Below are 15,387 nucleotides of genomic sequence, written 5' to 3'. Positions count from 1 at the left end.
GCAGGGGAAATGAGAGGGAACCACGACCGAGGGACTTCTACTGCTCGCCCGGGGGGGGGAAAGGGGGTGTGATTAAACAGAAAACGAGAAAAGCCCTAACAGATGAACGGAAAGTTTATTTTTGTTGTTGTTTGAACATCCGTGTGTGTGCGTTCGTGTGCGCGCCCGCTGTTTTGGCATGTGGCTACCTTTTCCGTTGCACACAACAGGGCTGTTTGATGGAGTTTGGAGCTGAGGAAACTTTGGGTTTGTTGCCAGGACGGTTCGCAGCACTTTGTGGAAAGCAAGAGCTAACAGTGAGACCGACAGAGTGAGTGACAAGTTGTTTACAGGTTTCCTTGAAGGGGCCTCTGCTATATTTCAATCTGTCAAAGTTGCTTTTCTTCCCTCAGAACAATGCCTGATTGTTGTGCGGGTGATTTTTTTTTTTTTTTCCCTACCCAAAGAGAGAGAGAAAGAGGGAGAGAGAAAGCGAGAGACCGGGAAGGGTGGGGGGGAAAGGAATGAAAATTCTTCGGAGCACAAATGCCTTTGGTAACATTTTTATGTGTTTAATCTCTTCTCCCCTATTTCAACTCCGAGAGTTGATAACTGTTTCAATTTAATCACTCTGCTCTTGTTTTATCTTCTTTCTCCACTGATCTTCCTCAGCGTAGGGGATTTGCTCCTGGTTTGCCGGTTTAGGTGGATTGTCGGACTGCTTTTTGTTTTTTTTTCCCCCTCCTCCCCCCCGCCCCCCCCCCCCCTTTATCCCCTCCACCCCTCCACGTTTTTTTAGGACATTGAAGGAGTTGACTTTTCCCGTTTGGCGGCGGCGGGCGAGCAGAATTAAAAGGAAAGGACAGGCCCCCGGAGGTCGCGCAGCGCGGCGGGGGGAGCTGCGCGCTCATCGTGCTGCGAGCGCGCTGCCCCTTTAAGAGACTGGTCAAGGAGTCCTCGCTCAGAGCGAGCGAGCCGGGAGGGAGGGAGGGAGAGGGAGGGAGGGAGAGAGCGAGCGAGCGAGAGAGAAAATCAATCGGTTTAGAAGGTTTGGACTCACTTGACAGGTTCAGTTGGAGGCGACCATAGGTGGCTGCTGTGACAAAGGGAAATTGTGCTTTTCCAGCATGCTAACTGACCCTGATTTACCTCAGGAGTTTGAAAGGTGAGTCGAGTTGTCGGGGCGGGGGTGTGTGTATATGTATGGGGGTGTCTCTTCCCTTTTTGGTTTTTTTTTTTTTTTTTTTCCGTTCTGTTTCGTGCTTTGTTTGTTACTGCATTATTATTTCTATTTTTTTTTTTTTTTTAATTTATCCGAGCACGCCCGTTGGCGCGCGTGTGCGCGGATGGGCAGCGGGCACACGGACACGCGGGGACGGGCGCGCAACTCCGGCGCTCGGCGGCAGGAGGCCGGGCAGGGAGGCGCTCCCCCCGCGCCCGTCCGCGTCCCCCCCGCGCTCCCTCGGTCCCCCGGCGCCGTGTCACTGACCGGGGTGGCGGGCGCCGCCGAGCCCCCGGCCCCCGGGCGGAGCGCCCGCGGCGCGCAGCTTTGTTCCGGGGCCGCAGAGGCTGCCGTGCCCTCCTGCTGCACACGCTCCGCTACCCCAGCCGGGCCGCCGAGCCACCTTCCTGGGCGCAGCCTCCCCGCTCCTGCCCGGGGACTCCCCGCAGAGCGGTCGGAGGATGCCCGGTGGCGGCCAGGCTCCCGGGCATCTTCCAACTTCCAGCCTCAGGCTCCCGTCAAACTTGGGAAGGCGCTCTGCCGAGCACATGACCTTTTGTTGATCTAGCAGGAGCTATTATTTTTAGGCAAGTTAACATCCCAGCCCTCCGTCAGGAGAACATCTTTCTGCATGAGGAGGGGGGGGGGGAACCCCAAAGAGAAAAGGAAAGGGAAAAAGTGAAACTCTTGCCTCCAAGTTTTGGCCGTCGCCTCTCTCGCGGAGTGTCAAGAGCCGGGTCTGGGTATGACGAGCGGGCTTCGGGTATGACGTAGATGTGCCTGTCTCCCCCTGCCCGAAACAGGAGCCTTCCCTGCTTGGAATCAAGTTTTTGCTGTCACTGCTGGTGGCTTTGCTGGACCTCCGAGAGTTCAGTCCTTATTTCATATGATCTGCTTCTCCTGAGATGCTTGGAAGCGTTTTCTCAGGCTCTTGTACGTCCGTGCGTTGATGGTCCCGCATCCCTCCCCTCCGGCTTCTTCTTTAAAGGTTATTAATAGCCCCTTTTGCGGCTGCAGTAAACAATCCAAACTTTCATTTCTAAACAGTAAATGAAAGAATGCCAGGATGCGCGTTACTGAGGTTTTTCTCATCTTCGTGAAAGCTACCTCCTGTATAAACATTTGGTTGTATCTGACTATGCAATACAAGCTAGGTGCTAGACCAGCTGGTTAAAAATATGCTAAGTCAAGCTGTTCATCGTTCAAACCTACTGAATTTGATAGTAAAGGCATAGAAAAGAAGGCAAGATAAAAACATTTTAAGTGGGCTGAGGAACATGCATGCAAAGGAAGGACAGGAAAGAACACTTGAATTAAAAGATCGGAGAAAATTAAAATTTGGAAATGCAGAAAAGAACTATTTTAACACTTTCAATCCTTGTTCTGAAACTAGAACGCTTCCTTACTAGAAAGTGAAATTGGCGAGGTTGCTCTACTCCAAGGTCGTCTTTAATGCAATTAATTTTCCAGACTTGGAATACTTGGCATTTTCCTTTGGTTTCTTAGCATTACAATAATAGAACAAAATTGGTTTTGTTCACGTGCACTGTATTAACTTAGTTCAACTACCTGAGGAAACTGTTACTGTTTCTGATGTCAAATTTGATCTGGCATCATGCTCATGTATTTGTCGTTTCCATGCAATCGATAGATTCAAGTATTTCATGTGCCTCACTAAGTTTACACATAGAAATTTATAAGCGAACAATTTTGATTATTCTTTGAACTTTGTGATGAGCACAATGCTTGTAAACTCTCTGAAGCAGAAAGAAGTCCTTTCATTTTTCCTGCTGGGGGGATTTTTTTTTTTTAGCTGAAGTTTCTCTGCATTATAAATATAGTTACTTATATACATTTTATATATAAACAAGTCATTTGGGGCAACCATCATCCTTAGAATGAGCTTCTCTACTCCCTTCTTTTTTTTTTTTTTTTTTTTTTTTTTTTTTTTGCCCCTAGGCATACGTTTCATTTTCAGAGATCCAGCTTTGCTCTTGTAAACATTCTAGTTAAATAATCAATACGCCGCTCTCCTTTTGCCATGCAGATAATAGCAAGCAGTAGAAATGGGAAGCAATAAAAATGAACCTCAGGATGTGCAATTTTTTTTGAAAAAATTTTTTTTAACAATTTTCCCTCTGCAGTTGAAACTGGGGATAGAGACCAGTATCTTTGTTAATCATTACCATTTGTTTACATTGTGTGTGTTTGACTACAGTCACACACACATCCAGAGACCCAGGCAGTGTCCATGTAATGTGTGTGTGTTTGTCAGGGAACAGCCACGAGGACACACTTCCTCCTGCACAGGGATCCTCAGACCCACAAACGCCTGCAGAGTTGATGTGTGTGTGCGTGTGCGTGCACGATGCACAGATCATTGTTTTCTAGGTGTTTATGGTAGGTTCTTTTCTTGGATTCTCAGTCAGCACAGTTCTTGGAGCACATTTCTGCCGTCGCTTGGGGTCCAGCTTGTCGTATCAGCGTGTCCCACTTCAGTCCTGTTACTATTACCCGTCTCCCACTGTTCATTTTTAAACTTGAACAGCAAATGACAAGGAGGTAAAGATTGTCAGGCAAACTTGTTTGCAGCTCAGATCTCAGAGCATCCGAGTGTCTCTCAGGATGTTCCTCTTTGCCCGTTGTCTTTCCTGTGAGGTTTCGGTGTATCTCAGTAAACTGCAAACACTTCAGAAACTTTCAGTCACCCCAGGTGAAGAGAGCTGAATTCAGGGGGCTTCTCTTCTGTGTCTATGGCCATTAGCAGGGGGAATTTACGGTACACACTTAGAATGAAAATGATCCTCAGTATCAGGCAAATAAACATTCATTAATTCATTCAGCATAGCTGGTAAATTGCAGTAGGTTTTGTGAATTAACATGTATAATTAATTACCGTGTCAAAATTGTGAAGATTTTCATCCTTCTCTGAGAAGTTCCTTGCACGCCTTTATTTCTGTTTGTGGTTGTTCAGCTGCTTGATTGAGAGGAGCATCAGAATGCGTACAGTGAGGGGGATGATGTTTGCAGCAACATTGTGGGGAGATATTATAACTGGAATGCACTCCCCTGTGTGTTACACAGGGAAAGGGTAACTTCTGGGGTGTGCTGTGTGAACGCCTGTGGCACCCTGCATTGGCTCTAAAGGTCTTGAATAAGTCTTTTGTTGTTTGATTTTTCTCTCTTTTTTTTTTTTTCTTTTTTTCCTTTGTTTTTTTCAGTTGGGTCATTATACTTAAATATAACAAGTCTGGCCACAATAAAAAGAAAGTTTGCTTCACTGAGGATAAGGTAGAGACAATGCAGCCAGAACCATCGCGGACAGCTGGGAAATTTACAGAATGATAAAAACTCAGAAATGCCCAACATAAAGTTTTAATGTCTTAATAAAATCTGATTAATGAAAAATAGATAAAGTGACTGCTTAACAGTATCCCTAGTGTACGGAATGTTCTTAAACCCAAATTAATTACTGCATATTTACATTTCTCTGTAGACTGAGAGAGAGGCTATGCTAGGCATCCAGGCAGAGTGACATCCTTTCTCTTCTTCATTATTTCCTTTACTTTTTTTCGTCTTTATTTTCAGCATGCCAGTGGAAGGTAAAGTGGTATGCAGTGCTTGTAGAAGAAGGATGGGTGGGTTAGTGCCTCTGTAGGAGAAAAAGGCAGAGCTGGAAAAGACAAAAGGCGTGGATGGGAGCAGTGGGGATGGGGACAGTGGAACAAGTTCAACGTTGGCAGTCACGGGTGGCGTGCTCTCGGAACGTTCCCCGTTCTAGTGAATAGCTTGTAGAAGAGAAAGGCTCAAGCATGTAAAGCAAGCCTCTGCTGGGAGGAAAAAAATATACTTAGCTGCTTTACTGCTGCACTGCACGAGTCATTTCAGACTCCCACTGAATTTATTTTGGGGTTGTACCAACACTGTCAAATGGAGAAGTCATTTTCTTAAAAGGAAACTTTGCGTATTCCTAAGTGCTTTTCTTAGCTAAAGTTACCCGAAAAGCTTTATTCTGCTGCATCTGCTGAGAATTTTGGAAAAAGAATAGTACCTTTCCGTTATTCAGCTTGCTCAGAATGCTGTCCCACTCTCCTAAAATCTACCTGTAGAAGTAGATTCTTTCATTTAAAAGCTTACTATCGAGCTGAATATCCTTTAACTTCATTGAGACGTTTTGGGAAAAGGACTTGATTGCTTAAGTTTATGGTTCTAGGGATCTGGGATTTGAAGAATAAATAGAGTGCCAGTGTAAAGTTGCAGGTACTCGTTTTTTGCAGTGACAAAAATGAACATTTTTATTTCTCTGAGATAAGTCTGAAGGAATTAATGTGTTTGCAGACTATTCATTAATGCCCTGCATGCACTAATTTAATTTGTTGTGCTTATGCTTGGCTAGGAAGAAGTTGACTGTTACAGATTACAGATTTTAATGAACATCTCAATAATTTACCAGTTGCTGAAATTGTGAACTAGTCTTGGAAAGCAAAAACCCAAATGAGAGAGCTGATGAGTGACACACCAGCCTGCACAATTCGACTGTTGTATTCATTGCATTTGAATCAAATTGGGAGTTTGGCATTACTAATTCTGGGTGGCTGGCTCATCATATGCATTCAAGGAGTTAATTAAAACACACACACAAACACATACACAGTCTCCCACCAAGCATCTCGCAGTGTTTATGTGCATAGTGTGTTTGATTGGTACCTTTACATGGGCGAGGAATTGTTTTTCCTTCTCTTTCTGTCCAGAGATCTTAAATATATAACTAGTTTACAAAACATTTACTGCCTCTCGGGGAGCTGTAACGAGCATTTATGGCTTTATCATTTAGGAGGCACAGAGTATCTGGTTGAGTTACTTAAATGTGAAGCTGCCTGATAGGATAGGAATATGAGTCTGTGCAATGTGATGTATCTGTAGGTGTATAAAAATACACTTTTAAGCAATATTTATATGGGGGAAAAAAGAGTGTCTCCTCCCAAGGTACAGTTACAGTTTCTTCACAAGCTTTTCATACTAGACTTGAAATATAGGCTAATTTTCTTTGTGTGAGATACCTGTGCCTTCACAACTGTTGCAGAAGTCAGTGTGACATCCTCTTGACTTCCCCTTTTATTTTATTTTGTTAATTTCTTGCTCAGGCCGGATTATAGCATAATTAACTCAGAAGTTGAAGGGGAAAAATGTTGTCGTGCTTTACCAGGCTGGAAATATTCAATGCCTGTGATTTCTGCTACTGTAGTGAAGAGAAAAGAAGTGCTCACAGCAATTAATCAATAACTGTAGTCTCTCTGATGATGGCAAGGAGTTTGTTGTTTAACAAGTAGCATCCTTAAAAGCAAAGAGTATTTCCCTCTTAAAGTTTCTATGGATTTTTATCAAATGTGGAAAACTTGTGAAGTCTCCTTCCTACAAAAGGTAAAATTATGTTGTATATGAGTATGTTAAAACCCACAAGGCTGCAAAGTAAGCAAATCCTTGTCGCGTTATTGAATTACCCACACGAGAACTTCTGGAACTTTTGGAATGGGCTGTTTTTCTCTGGAGCCTTGGGTGACTCTGGCCAGCGGGTGAGGGCCAGCAGTCGCGGGGATTTACTGACGGCGTTTGTCCCGTTCCCATCTCCTCCCACAGCCGCGTTGTCAAAACACCACCACCATAGAGTCCTCACCCACGCCCTGTGCCGAGGGTGATGGTGTTGTCTCAGCTCTCCCACACCCTCCAGAGGGGCTGCCTTGCTGCAGGTGGCCTTGGCCGGGCTGGGCCCCGGGGGTGCCGTGGCAAGCCCAATGCGCCGTAGCCTCCACTTGAGAGACGCCGCTCGTCACCCCCACACCGAGCCCTCGTCACCCCTTCCATGCCAGCTGGGAAGGCAGGAGTCCCCAAAAGTTGTTCCTGAGCCTACGTGTCCTTGGGACAGCGTGGAGTTCCATGCGCAGTAGTTCTTGGGAAACGGCAAATTTAGACGAGGTTCTGGAGGAATTTTACTGAGCCAGCGCTGCTTGCAGGGGCCATGGGACTTGAAAAGAATGTGAGAAGTGGATGGAAATTGTGAGGTGTACAGTAGTAATTTAGAGAAGCTCCTGTCATTTTTTAGGATAGGTGTGAAATTTATTTATTCAATTGTTTTAAACAGGCTAAGAAGGAAATGTTGAATTCTGTTTGCCAGAATTATCAGATGTTAGTATGAATTTCAGGTGCTTCCCATGGTATTGGGGGAGCTGTTTGTTTTGAAAGAAATTGGCAAACATTTTCCAATGTCCTGGTTTTGATCTGGCTTTGCACTTCTTTTGAACTTGTCCTTTTGTCACCCCATTTAAAGAAAAAAAGTAATTCCAACATGATGATATTATTTTTGACTTGTGGGACTCAGAGGTAAAGTGAAATTGAGGAAAAGCTTGTGGCTCGCTTTGGCAGTTTGAAATGGTGTTCATCTTGTTTCCCTTAAAAGTACAGTGGGATTAATAAGGTAATATTTCTCAATTCTCAAATTGCATTTATATTTTGTTATTTTTTAAATTTATGTTTAGTATTTTAAATTTACGTTTAATATTCCAGATTTCTTTTTCATACTTCTGTTTTTTAAAGACCAAGTATTGAAATTCATTTTGGCATATGCTTTTTGAGATAATTTTATTTTGTTTTGCCATGCAGTTATGGTTTTGTGTTTTCTCAAGTTCATATAGACTGTCTTAAGTTTTTTGGGTTGTGGTTTTTTTCCTAGGATGTGGGTGTCTGACTGCTGTTAGACCTAAACATACCATAAAATGTTGCCTTAGTGCTAATTTTCTTTGTGATTTTATTACAGTTTTATTACTGCTCATTTGTTTCTGTCATAACATAATTCTGTTACATTTGGAGGAAAAAATATAAGCAGAGTGAATTGATATTTAATTTTCTTGTGTGAATACTCAGAATTCTTTTTAGTGGTGAGGATCTTGTGGGAGAGGTATGTGCTATTTTTGTAGTTAAGAGCATTGTCTACATCTAGTGTTCTTCATGGACCTTTGTAGCTCTAGAGAAGAAAGCCCCAGGAATGTAGTTCATGTAAAGAGAAACCCATACAGTTTGTCATCCTCCTGGTTTCTTTGGTGCTGGAGTAAATTGTTTTAACAATGTGGGAATGAAAAAAACTGACCCAAGTTTCATTGATTCATCTCAGAAGTTGGACATGGCCAAAGTTGATGTATGTGACAGTGAGCTGGACTTACTCGCCATTGCCAGCTCAGTGGATTACAGAAGACCAAAACTAAAGAAAATATTAACAGTTCTAAACAATTTTTAATGTTTTTATTCCTGTTTTTCACCATAGTTACATGGAAATATTTCACCCGAATTTTTTTGCCATTTAAACCAGCGAGCCTCCCAGAATGTCGGGAGCGTGCACGCCCGTCCGGACAGACCTGTTTGTGTTTGCCCTCCGTGGTTTGGAGTCTGTCTGCTGGGGGGCATGAAGAGACTACACCCCAGCAGAGTGTGATGAAGCTAAAACTCATCACTGTCTGAAAGGCCAAAGTGCATCTCTGCACGCCATTTTTATAAATGTGGAAGTATTCCTTGATTTAAGAGAGAGAATGCTTGATGAAGGGCAGGAAGCATGTGGTGTCCCCTGACCATTAGGGGTGGCCTGCCTGGGTTAGGACTAAAGCACTTGAGCAGAGCTTTGTGCTGGGAGGGAGCCGTAGTTCTGAGTGCTGTATCAGACTGCAGAGAAGTCTTCTGCTTCCAGATAAATTCCCTTAGGGTCCTCATTACATTCACTTTGTAAAACAAGACTGAAAACATCTTCTCCCAAGAATTAGTCAGGTTTCTGTTCATAGGGTTTTATCCCTACATTTCGATACCGTGGCCTCACCGGGGCAGAGGCTTTTTTGGATAGACATGAGATGTGTGGGAAGGTGATGGTTGGTAAGGGCGGAGGGAAGGATGTTCTTACCCGTTCTGCATGTCTATTAACAAACTGGGTCATTTTGCTGTGTTGTATTTACATGACTTGTTCCTGGGATGGTGTGAAATGTGAATCACCAAAACATGATGATTATTTAAAAAAAAAAATAGGCTAAATGAAACATAACTGAAATAGAACTGAAAGGCTAAATGAATTCAACTGAAAACAGAACATGCAACATTATTCTTTTGGTACAGTTTCCTTCTGCAGTTGCTGAGTAAAGCCAAATAGTTCTTTTTTTCCATGTCTGTTAAAAATATCTAGGCTTTTGAATTTGAATATAACAGGGACACGGAAAATACATTTCTCTCTTCAGGTTCAAGCTTTGATTTGTTTTTTGCTCCTGGGTTTTGGACACTGAAGTAGAAATTTATGGTGTGTTTTAAAGAAGGCTACTGGTTCTCATCTTTGTCAAAACCCTATGAACATTGGACTGATTCTGGTTTTACAACTGAGATTAGAATTTGGCAGAATTTCTCAGTGGAAAGCTCTCCTCCTTTGCTTATGTTTTGTAAGTTCTGCTCACTTTTTCTGTTCTTGCCTAAAGTCTGAAGTGAATTGTGTGACTCGGGAATGCACATTAGGCGTTTGCATGAAATGCCAGGCAAATTATAGGGAAAATGCTGTGCCACTCTCAAGTATGCCATGCATCTCTTTTATAGATAATCTTCATGTGTATTAGTGTCATTGATTTAGTGTGTTTTTGTAGAGGGCAAGCATCCTGAATCAGGACCCCATTATGCTTGTCACTGTACAAACACAAAAAAAGAAGGTTTCTTTCCATTCCACAGAGCAGCCTTTGTGCTTAGAGCTTAGGGTAATATAAATGTGTCTTTGTATGGGGAAAATTCAGAAACAGGGACTAGGTAAGAGATCCGTAGCATGGTTTATGAATGAGATTTCAGTCCTGAAGCCATGCTTAGCAATTTATAAATTGAGCAATATATGTGTATTCTCTTTCTGTTTTTTTTTTTTTTTTTTTTTTTTCTCCAGATGCATGTGTGGAGAAGTTGCTTTACTGTTAGAAGTACTGATATTATTAATAATAGATTCATACTTCCTGTAAAGTCTTTTGATTAGGAATTCAGAGCATTTGGTAAGCATTGATATACAAATCATGACGATTTCTGTGCTTTTTAGATTGAGTAGCGAGATTAGGCTCAATTTATAGATGAGTAAACTGAGGAACGCTGTCACACAATCTTTTGCATGTGTGAGTTTAAAAAGTAGTGATGCTGACTGGTAGCCCTGTTTTTTAACCTCGAGACACCCTCCTTTTCCCTTCTTGAGATCCTAAGAACTGCAAATTACAGACTTCTCTGTCCAATTATAATTTATAAAGGTCTCATTCTAGCAAGATGAACTATAGTATTCAAATCGCTTAAGTATGTAAAATAGGGACTGTGGAGTATAATTAATAAAATAAATTAAAGAAATATTTGCAGCCACAGTTGTATTATTGAGGGCTGGGAGGGAATATTGTTTGTAGACCCTCCAGTTATCCGAATTGCTTCTAAGCCAGCTCCTTACCTGGGGGCAAGTTTGGATAGCTGGAGTTGGGCAGCAGTACCCGCTTTGTTTAAGCAGTAGTTTGGGAAACTGTGTGTGCTATGAACAGGTAAACTTTGGTCCTGGGGAGCAGCTAACATCTTCAGCCATATGTACCAGAGCTGTCATATGTTTTATAACCTAAGGACCAGGCACGAGGTGAGTCCAGGAAAAAATTGTTAATGTGGAGAGTATTGATGTGAGGAACAGACTCCTCTGGAAGTGGCAATGTAGGCAGCCACAGTGAGCAAACCAACCAACCAAGCTAAAAGCAAAAGAGCCTGCTGCAGAGCACAAAACACACTGTGATTCTTACCCAGATGTTTGACATCTGCTTTTTAAATGAGACCTGAAATAATACAGGGTTATTAAAAGGGAGGAATTATTTTCTTATTCACGTTAAAAGTTCTAATCTGTTTTAGTGGGTTTTTTTCCTTGTTTCCAACTGCACGCTCTGCAAGAGTAGAGCTGAAATGCTGAGGTCTGCAGGTAGCTTTACATCTAGGCTGTGTTGCATCCTTTGCTACACACTGTTGAAAAAAATGGGTATAAACCGAGGTAGTCCTGGGTGGATTTGATCTCTGTTGCCTTTGAATATCATGACTAAGCTGTTAAGTTATTCTCTTTGATGAGCTTTTTAAGGGTGATGTTACTTTCAAGATAATGGATTATGATCAGGCCAGTTCCATAGTGCTTCAGTCATAGTTTTTCAGCAGTGTGTTCACAAAGACCTGTTTTGTGATAGGGCCAGTCAAGGCATCCTTTAAAAAAGTGCCCATTCATTCTGAGTGTTCACAGTAGCACTGGAGTTCAGTGTCAGGCCCTAAAAACATAGGCCTAATTAATTAACTAACGTCCTAGTGAACTCCATGAGAAAGGCTGGTATTCCTCACCCCAGTCCTCCACGATGGCATGAAAATGTGACTGGTGAGGAGCAGAATCCTGACTTTCCTTAACCTGCAGCAAACGTCCATGGGTTGCAATGTCACCAGAGTTTCCAAAAGCATCAGGAGGGATTTCTGTAGGCTTCAGCAAATCTGGGGATTTCGGGAGTTCCGTGTTGCTGTGCTTTGATGACAGGTTAACTATCTTTTTCTCCTAAACAACAAGTATGCCTGGCAGATTAGAATGATCTGAATGCCCAGGATGAAAATTTACCTGGATTATGCCAGAGCTAACATCTGGCCCTTAGTGGACTTGGCACTGCACAGAAAATCAATCTTTGTTTTGAAACTGTGTGTTTCCTAAGGTACTAATTCCCAGTTGTGGCCACCAAGGCCTATAGAGAGACTGCTGCACAGAAATGCCTTCTTCCAAATATACGTTTGTTTGATAACCCCAGTTTTCAAAAGTGTGACCTCTGTTAATTTGTCACCAGGCAAATTATTGTCACCTGTTCACTGATTCCATGAGAAGCCCAGGCAGACAGCAGAGCCCCATGCTGGTAAGCATTTCTGGTTTTGCTGTTTGTGGCAATAAGCAACCCACTTAAAAATTGACTGAGGTACCTGCAGCTGAGGTGACGTGCATGAGTTGTCCAGGGTAGCAGGAACAGGTTCATCTTGTCTGGAACTAATTCCTCTAGAGCAGCTGAGCCTATCTTGTATTTTCTTTTAAAATAAGCTAAATGGTTATCAGATAAGAAAGACAAAGTCTTTCTCTTAAAATTGCCTACGGAATTTCCTGCTAGATGTTTCTTAGAAATATGAAAACAAGATGAATGGAGTTTCTGCTGTTGTATTTGGGTAGAATTTGATGTGGAAGCCTGTGTTTTTAAAAGCTGCTGTAAACAGAGCGTAACAGAGCATTCTTTTAAAAAGGAGATAAATACAATAGCTTTTTTACATACATGTGCAGTCTATTGAAAGGCCATCCAAAGCACTGATACCAATTTAAGAAGGTGGTCTTTTGCCTTAGTTATACATCTGGGAGGTATTAGCTGAACATTTTGTGGAGAACTGTGAATACCTTAGTTGCCAGTTGTCTAAAGTGCAGCTAATGATTGCTTCAGTGCCAGTGTTTTGATGGCTAGAACCTAGGCCTGAATATGAATACAAAGAACTCCATCTAAAAAAAATGTGTGTGCTCACACGCTTCTTATACAAAACAGATTTCAACCATCTGCTTGGCACTTAGCTTTGCAGCTATAGGCTCTGATATGAAAGGGAGCACTGTCCAGATTATGAAGGGTATCACTTTCACTGGCACCTTAGAAAAATCCCAGTGTCTTAGAAAGCTTGTTTGTCCAGTGGTTTTCTTCGGTAGAATAACAAAAACATCACCCTTCGCCAAAATTTTGCGTCTGCTGTTGTTTCTCTGATGGCAGCATCTCCCTTACCCTTGCAAAAGATATTTTGTAGTAAGGAAAAGTTTCTGTTCTGCACCTCAGCATTTCCAAGTGTATCAGAGGAGCCTAGATGAGTGGCCCTTGGAACTGACACCCCAGATGGTTTATGACACAAAGCACTGTTTGCTTAGGAATACGCTGTATGGCAGAGTCTGTTGCCCAAGCACTGCAGAGCGTGTCAAATCAGCATGGAAGTTAATGGACCAAAAGCTCTTCTGAATTTAACACTTTCCCATTTGATCGGAATTTACAGCTTTAAATCAGAACCACGGTCTTCCTTTAGTGGTGCAGTGGTGGAAAGTAAAGTTGATGCCATAAATTACAGGAATATAATACAATCATTTTGATGCAGTTTATCTGTTTAAAGGCTGAAAATGAATGAGACTGACTAAAACCTTTGGTAAAACCCTATTTGTGAAATGTATAGCTATATAAAATAAATTTTGAAAGTTAGGAGATTTGGGTATGTGGGAATTTGGTACTCTGTCCAGTTCATGTTTTACTCTTAAGTTAAGCAGAGGAAAATCCACCATAAGAAAAAAATAAATAATCTGTGGAGCTTTCACTCTTTGTTAGCAGTTGTCCATAAAATATGCAGGACAAAACAGTTTCTTCTTTCCTTTTCTTCCTTGAAAGCCCTTCTTTGAAAGTGCTTGATATTATTTTCCCTTAGGTGGATGTTTGGAAAAAGATGGCAAAAATGCAACCTCCTGCGTGTGACAAAGCCTCTGTGTTTGGCCATCCATTTAGTGCCGTGTCACATTAGTCCTGCACTGTTAACACCTCTGGACAGGGCTGAGGGTTCCTTGCTGCTGTGTCTGGAGAGCTGCTTATGTCAGTTCATAATGTTTCTGGATGCTTTCCCCAGTAAATGTACTTCTGATTTATAAGTAGGGCTGGATTGTTTGCTTCCAAGATGTCAGGAGGGTGAATAAAAGGACTGATTGATATTTATGTTCTCATGTTAATAAAGATTTCATTTTCTGTATGTTACGGGGTCTCAAGAAAGTGCTGCTTTAAACTATTACATTACAAAAGCCTGAGCCTGGCTTTTTGTGGAGAAAATCTGAGATGCTGAAAGACAGATAAAGTTGGATTTCTATGGATAAAATGATGATAATATTGGAAACTTGAAAGCTTCTGCATAGATTTAGTTGAATCATGATGTGTGGACAGCAAAAATCCGACTCTTAAAAAATGTGTGTGAAATAAGCCTCAACAGTATTAATGTTTTCAGTGCCAGCAAGAAGATAGACTTGCAGCCCTCTCTCTATATTATACTCATCCTTTTTCTTCCTCAGCTGCTTCCCTTTCACCTTCTCCCCACATGCAGTCACGCTTGCTTTCTACATTTAGATGAGGAGTCCTGTTATTCTCCCAGGTAGGGATTAAAACGATAAACCTGTTAAGTTTAAGGAAGTTCTGAGGCCCTTTCAGTGATGATCCAGACGGAAAGAAAGACAGTTCTCCCACCATGGTGTCACCATGCCTCCCTGTAGCAGCTCTACTGGATCTGCTTGACCATCTGATTAATGAAGCAGCTCTTCACGTTGCGTGCCATAAAATGGTTTTCTTCAGGAGTGGGAAATAGCAGCCTATCTGCCGTTGAGCACTAATGATTGGACAAGAATAGGCTCCTGTATTCAGGGATGGGGGAGAAGGAACTCTATAAAAAAAACAGTTTTGAGTGAATTCATAATGAGACCTTTGCTGCTTGGCCTTCATGTTCTTTGAAATTTTAGAGGGGAAAGTTTTCTTGACCAATGTCAACAGTTTGGTAATTTTCGTTGCTTCCCCTCCTCCCTTTAGGTAATATAGTCGTATTTATTGTCAGTTTATTTTCTGTAGATTCCTCCAGTCCTCTGTGGTTGAGAGGGATTTCTGGAGTGACTGCATGGCAAGGTAAATTAGAGATGGCAGTTGGTGGTGTGGGAGGAAGGGTTGGGAGAAGGAGGAGGCAGAAGCAGGAGAATGCAGCTACAGTTTTTAAACAGCCTTCCAATTGTCCCCCTTTTTATTAAAATGGCAGCTTTTAAAGCCAGACCCCTGAAATGTTTAATTTGATTTACACTGTTAAGGCTAAGTTTCCCCTGTGCTCTAAATACGAGATGAGCAAATATCTTGCCCTCTCCCTTCTTTTTTTTTTTCTTTTCTTTTTCATTTCTTCTTTCACTTCCACCACTAAATTTCTAGTTGTCTCTTTCTGATCTCTTTGTGTTGGTTTTAAGGAAACTATTGCATTCCATCACCCTTCCCACTAAGTTTAGACCTCTGACCTGTGGAAAGCTGGAGATGGAGAGAGGATGGTTTTCAGAGGAGGATGCTCTTGTGATTTTCAGC

The 15,387-nt window shown here is 42.2% G+C and overlaps 1 protein-coding gene across 5 annotated transcripts in view; it reads left to right on the top strand.

The window, feature by feature from the left end:
• Positions 1–1,015: 1,015 nt before the first annotated feature.
• The window catches only part of SOX5 (SRY-box transcription factor 5), a 285,498-nt gene continuing 271,126 nt past the window's right edge, over positions 1,016–15,387 (top strand). For 4 of the 5 annotated variants that reach the window (XM_053942786.1, XM_053942785.1, XM_053942783.1 and 1 more), the window contains exon 1: positions 1,016–1,144. In XM_053942786.1, the coding sequence (XP_053798761.1) occupies positions 1,107–1,144 (38 nt within the window). In that variant the 5' untranslated portion in view covers positions 1,016–1,106. Of the gene's footprint in view, positions 1,145–12,075; positions 12,145–15,387 lie in introns of those variants that run through there. The other variant, XM_053942784.1, reaches the window with a different exon arrangement.

The sequence above is a fragment of the Vidua chalybeata genome, chromosome 5, assembly GCF_026979565.1.
Source record: "Vidua chalybeata isolate OUT-0048 chromosome 5, bVidCha1 merged haplotype, whole genome shotgun sequence".
Classification (NCBI taxonomy): domain Eukaryota; kingdom Metazoa; phylum Chordata; class Aves; order Passeriformes; family Viduidae; genus Vidua; species Vidua chalybeata.
Note: the sequence above shows the minus strand (reverse complement) of the source record. Positions and strands in the feature narration are given on the sequence as shown.